The sequence below is a fragment of the Homarus americanus genome, unplaced genomic scaffold (assembly GCF_018991925.1).
Source record: "Homarus americanus isolate GMGI-L3 unplaced genomic scaffold, GMGI_Hamer_2.0 scaffold4511, whole genome shotgun sequence".
NCBI lineage: Eukaryota > Metazoa > Arthropoda > Malacostraca > Decapoda > Nephropidae > Homarus > Homarus americanus.
The window spans coordinates 164328-169506 of NW_024737101.1; the positions used below are offsets into that span (position 1 = coordinate 164328).

Sequence of the window (5179 nt, forward strand, 5' to 3'; positions counted from 1 at the left end):
CACTCCTCCACCACCATCACCACAACAACTGGCACTCTTCAGACACCATCACTACAACATCTGGCACTTCAACGGAAATTTACTTTCTTTAGTTTATCCTTGTAATGTAGTTCTTATGAAGTTTACATTTATGAAAAGGAAACCTAATTTACCAAGTTTACAGCTGGAAGAGTTACAGGAAGAGGAAGAAAATGAGGAGGAGGAAGGAAATGAGGGGGGAGGGAGGAGGAGGAGGTAAGTCTTGTGTGTACCTGGGAAATGGTACAATTCGTCCAACTGAGGTATGAACAGAGACAATGTTTATAATACGGTTGTAAAGTGTCTGGAGGAGTGATCGTCTTTAAAACAAGAAGATAAAATTTTCAAATTTCAACATTCCATTACGACAGAGCGGCATCACACACACAGCGAAAACCATCAACAATTGATGCAACAACTGCCAGAGATCTTGAAGAGAAAAGTAGAAGTAGCAGAAGAGATGGGTTCCTCAATGCTCATCCTACGACATCAACAATGGTGTACAAGAAAGGAGGTTTCGTTTGCATGAAGCACGATGAAGTAAGGGACCTTACAGCAAATATGTTGAAAGAGATATGCCGCGACGTCACTGTGAAACCGACCCTTCTCCGACTGGACGGCGAGCGTTTTATCCACATGACACAACCAACGAAGCCCGGGTGGACGTCAGTGTGTTAGAGGATTCTGGATCAGAATATTCGATCCTATGACGGCCGCAAGCCACTGAGACCTGTCTCTCGAAGCTGCACACGGGAAAAACGAAAACTAAAAGAACAGAAAGAATGGAGAGAGAATTCAGAACATAGACCAGGGCAATTTCACTTCTCTGATGTTCCCAATATCGGGTAAGATGGGACCTAGCACAAAGTGCTTCTACACCAGACTGGTTGAGGTGTTATGAGAACAGAAGCAGCAACCCAGAAGTTACGCCGTGGCCTGGTTTAGGTGTTGCCTATTTCTTTATCCTAGTTCAGGTCTACTTTGCTGTGTCTCAGGGGAACAAATCTTCCGCCCTTAAACCAACAACAGTCGCAGACTGCCGCATAAGTCTGCTGCGGTTTAACTAACTCAGCTAGGGTAGCTATTTTTGGATTAGGATTTTTCGGTAATAAAATGGTGAAGGTAAGGCAAAAAGGGGAGGTTGGAGGTTATATTTTTGCAGCAAAAAGTAGTATTTGAAGATCAACACGAACCGTACTCCATTTTTAATTCAACAAAAACCATGATTACCATAACGCTCTCTGATGGAAACTGTTCAGTAAAGAGAAGTGTTACAGGAGGACTCACTGTTACTGTGTAGGTGAGTCATATCTCAGATTAAAGACAACAACACGCAACATTGCGAGTTATTGCCTCCTGACCAGTCGTATAATTATTAGACCATGTTTTAAAAATGTATGTAAAATATTCCCGAAGGGTTGTGTAAAAGAAAAAAAATATTACAAAGGAGAAATTGCAACAAGGAATAAATACTATGACTTTATAACGGAGGGTAATACAGCATGCATGACTCAATATAGCAATAGGTCTCACCACAATTCATGGTTCAGTGGTTCTCGATCGGAGATACAGTATATTATTTGTTCAAAAAATTCATTTTAATTCTTCGAAGAGCACCTGATATACAGCCGTTGATCAGTGGGATTCGATGAAATTCGAGGAAATTCTGTTGTATATCCCATTCAACTCTTCTCTATGAAATATAATTAGTGTGATATAACTATTGTAGCAAGTCAATCAAGCTGCTGATTGGTTGATACATCGTAATCCGTCTTTTCACTATTATTTTCTTACCTTATTGATTGCCAATGTTATATTCGTTCAACTCACTTCAATGCAATAACGGAAGTTCTTCAGTTACCAGTGTTTCGTGTTTTCTTGACATTCTTTCCACTTCCTTCACAGATCATCTACCCGTAAGTCGCCTATACTAATGCTGCTGGTTGCCTGGGGGGAGTGTAATCACGGAGTTCATCTATCTGTATGTAGACTTCACCAAGACTACCAATAGCTTCTGGGACGTGTAACTCCTAGCCCACAGACAATACTTCTCTTAGCCCAGTGGTTCTCAACCTTTTTCACTCCATTCCCCCTTGAGGAATTTTCAACATCCTCGTGGCCTCCTTCATTATCTCCCAGAACAGACAAACAGACAGGTGATAAAGACTAAAGAATGATAAAGAAGGACAGATAAATAGGACAAAAGTTAGAATGGCAAACACACACACACATCCAAATAGATAATACGCCCATGCACTCACACATAAAGCACACATACAGTCATACACAAACATGCACACAGGTAAACATTCACACTCAAGCTAGCAAGCTGAAGTGTACTTCCATAAGCAAGAACACGCCTCCTTTGACAAGCACTGCCCAACTTGGAAGAATGAGAAGAATAGTGGCACCAATAAATAAGAAAATAATTAATAAAGGAAGTGTACAAATATTTCACCCACGTAAAGCAGCGACCACATGAGTTATGAAACAAAATAAGTAACACCAATTACGGAGTATATTATGGTTGAGTCAAGCTGAAACACAATATATGGTTCAGAGACAATACACTCCACTGTTTTCGTGATGGTATCCCAGGCCAGACAGATCATTCGGTCCTATCACCACTTGCAAAGGGATGACACACGGACACGTACTGAACAAGTCAGATCAGCAGCTCGGTCCAGCGCCTGTCACACAGACAGGGACTGGACCTGTGAAAATCTTAAATAATCCGTAAAAAAAAAAATAGCACCAGAGTCTGTAAATATTAAAATTGGATTGTCGTTATGATTAAACAAAATGACAAAAAAAGAATGAAAATTCTCTTCTGCCAAGTCAAAATAAGTAATACAAGTTTTGTGTAATTCAGATTCCCAACATTATATGGAAACGTACAGTTTATAACAGCTCGCCGTGGCTCCCCAAAATTCTTGCCGTGGCTCCCTTGGGGGCCAAGGCCCCCAGGTTGAGAACCACTGTCTTAGCCAGACTCCAGTAATAATGGTATCGAGCAGGTCAGTAATATATAACGTATGATAAGTAATATTACGTAATAAACTAATAAAGATAAATAAGGAATAAATAGCAAAATAAAGTAATAAGGACAATAAAGATATAAGGAGCCATAAGTAATAAAGAACAATATAAAATAATAAGAGATAACATAAATTAATAAAAATAATAAGAAAATAATGTAAGGTGTCAACATGACAAGAAAAATGGTTTCATGATATACTGGCCTAAGAGAGCGAGACGAGACGGCAACATCACCACGAAGGAAGAAGTGAAGAGAAGGCAATATCTCACAGTGAGAGACAGAGTGAGAGAGACACACACGGCCCAACGTGAAAGATAAAAAGACTGGAGACCATCTGTGGAAATTAGATGAGCGAAGACCAGCTGGGGAACACGGCAGATGGGAAACACGGCAGATGGGGATCACGACAGATGGGGAACACGGCAGATGGGGATCACGACAGATGGGGAACACGGCAGATGGGGATCACGACAGATGGGGAGCACGGCAGATGGGATCACGGCAGATGGGATCAGGCAGATGGAGAACACGGCAGATGGGATCACGGCAGATGGGGATCACGACAGATGGGGAGCACGGCAGATGGGGATCACGGCAGATGGGATCACGGCAGATGGGGAACGGCAGATGGGGATCACGACAGATGGGGAACACGGCAGATGGGGATCACGACAGATGGGGCGGCAGATGGGATCCGGCAGATGGGGATCACGGCAGATGGAACACGGCAGATGGGGATCACGGCAGATGGGGATCACGGCAGATGGGGAACGGCAGATGGGGAACACGACAGATGGGAACACGGCAGATGGGGATCGACAGATGGGGTAAAATGCACATGGGAACACGGCAGATGGGGCACGACAGATGGGAACACGGCAGATGGGGAAACGGCAGATGGGGTAAAATGCATGGGGAACAAGACAGATGGGGAACACGGCAGATGGGGAACGGCAGATGAGGACGCGGCAGATGGGGAACACGACAGATGGGAACACGACAGATGGGAACACGGCAGATGGGGAACGACAGATGGGGAACACGGCAGATGGGGAACACGGCAGATGGGGAACACGGCAGATGGGGAACACGGCAGATGGGGAACGGCAGATGGGAACACGGCAGATGGGAACACGGCAGATGGGGAACACGACAGATCACGGCAGATGGGGAACACGGCAGGGGGCACGGCAGAACACGGCAGAGGGGGGACGGCAGATGGGGAACACGGCAGACGGGAACACGGCAGATGGGGAACGGCAGATGGGGAACACGACAGATCACGGCGAGTGGGAACACGGCAGAGGGACACGGCAGAGGGAACACGGCAGACGGGAACACGGCAGAGCGGGAACACGGCAGATGGGGAACGGCAGATGGGGAACACGACAGACGGGGAACACGGCAGATGGGGAACACGGCAGAAGGGGAACACGACAGATGGGGAACACGACAGATGTCGATCGCGGTATAAAAGAATTAAGTTATCTTACTCAAGGGCCTTTGTTATTGAACTCAAAGAGTTAAGATCATTGCACTCAAAAGATTAATTCATCATACACAGAAGAAGCTGGCTAAGGTGAAAGACTGTCCTTCATCCTAAACTCCCTTGAAAAATGAGTAATGCACTAACTTGATCACTAACTTTATAAGTCTTAAGTAACAGCAGCAGTTGGGAATATTTTGGAGACAAAGTTTTATTAACACCGTCTCTTGGGGGAACTCTCTGAAGTATCTGGTGGACGACCACTTAAGCGATATTTTACCACCGGGAGAGGATGTGCCTGTAATACCTGTGTCCCTGCATCATTCATCCTCTGTGACTGGGTGAATTTCTATTTTTCATGTTAGTTTGAATATTTCTTTTTCATACAATGTTCACACTGAAAAGGATTTACGAGAGATATTACATGTTGATTTTTTTTTGCAGGAACATATCTCCCTTCTAAAAGATTAGTGATTTCACGGATTTCCTATTTAAAAACGCAATCATTTCGTAAATAAGCGTCTTTCATTAATTTATCAGTTCATATGTCTATTCATATCCTTTGATAAATTGCTACTTAATTCATTTTCATTACGAGATATTTCATGTATTTCTTCATTACATTAATTCATCTA

At 43.7% G+C, this 5179-nt stretch overlaps 1 protein-coding gene across 1 annotated transcript; it reads left to right on the forward strand.

The window, feature by feature from the left end:
* Nucleotides 1–3405: 3405 nt before the first annotated feature.
* Nucleotides 3406–4608, forward strand: LOC121873390 (transcription elongation factor SPT6 homolog). The gene has a single exon (XM_042376931.1). It carries the CDS (start codon nt 3406–3408, stop codon nt 4606–4608), a length of 1203 nt encoding a protein of 400 aa, XP_042232865.1.
* Nucleotides 4609–5179: the final 571 nt, after the last annotated feature.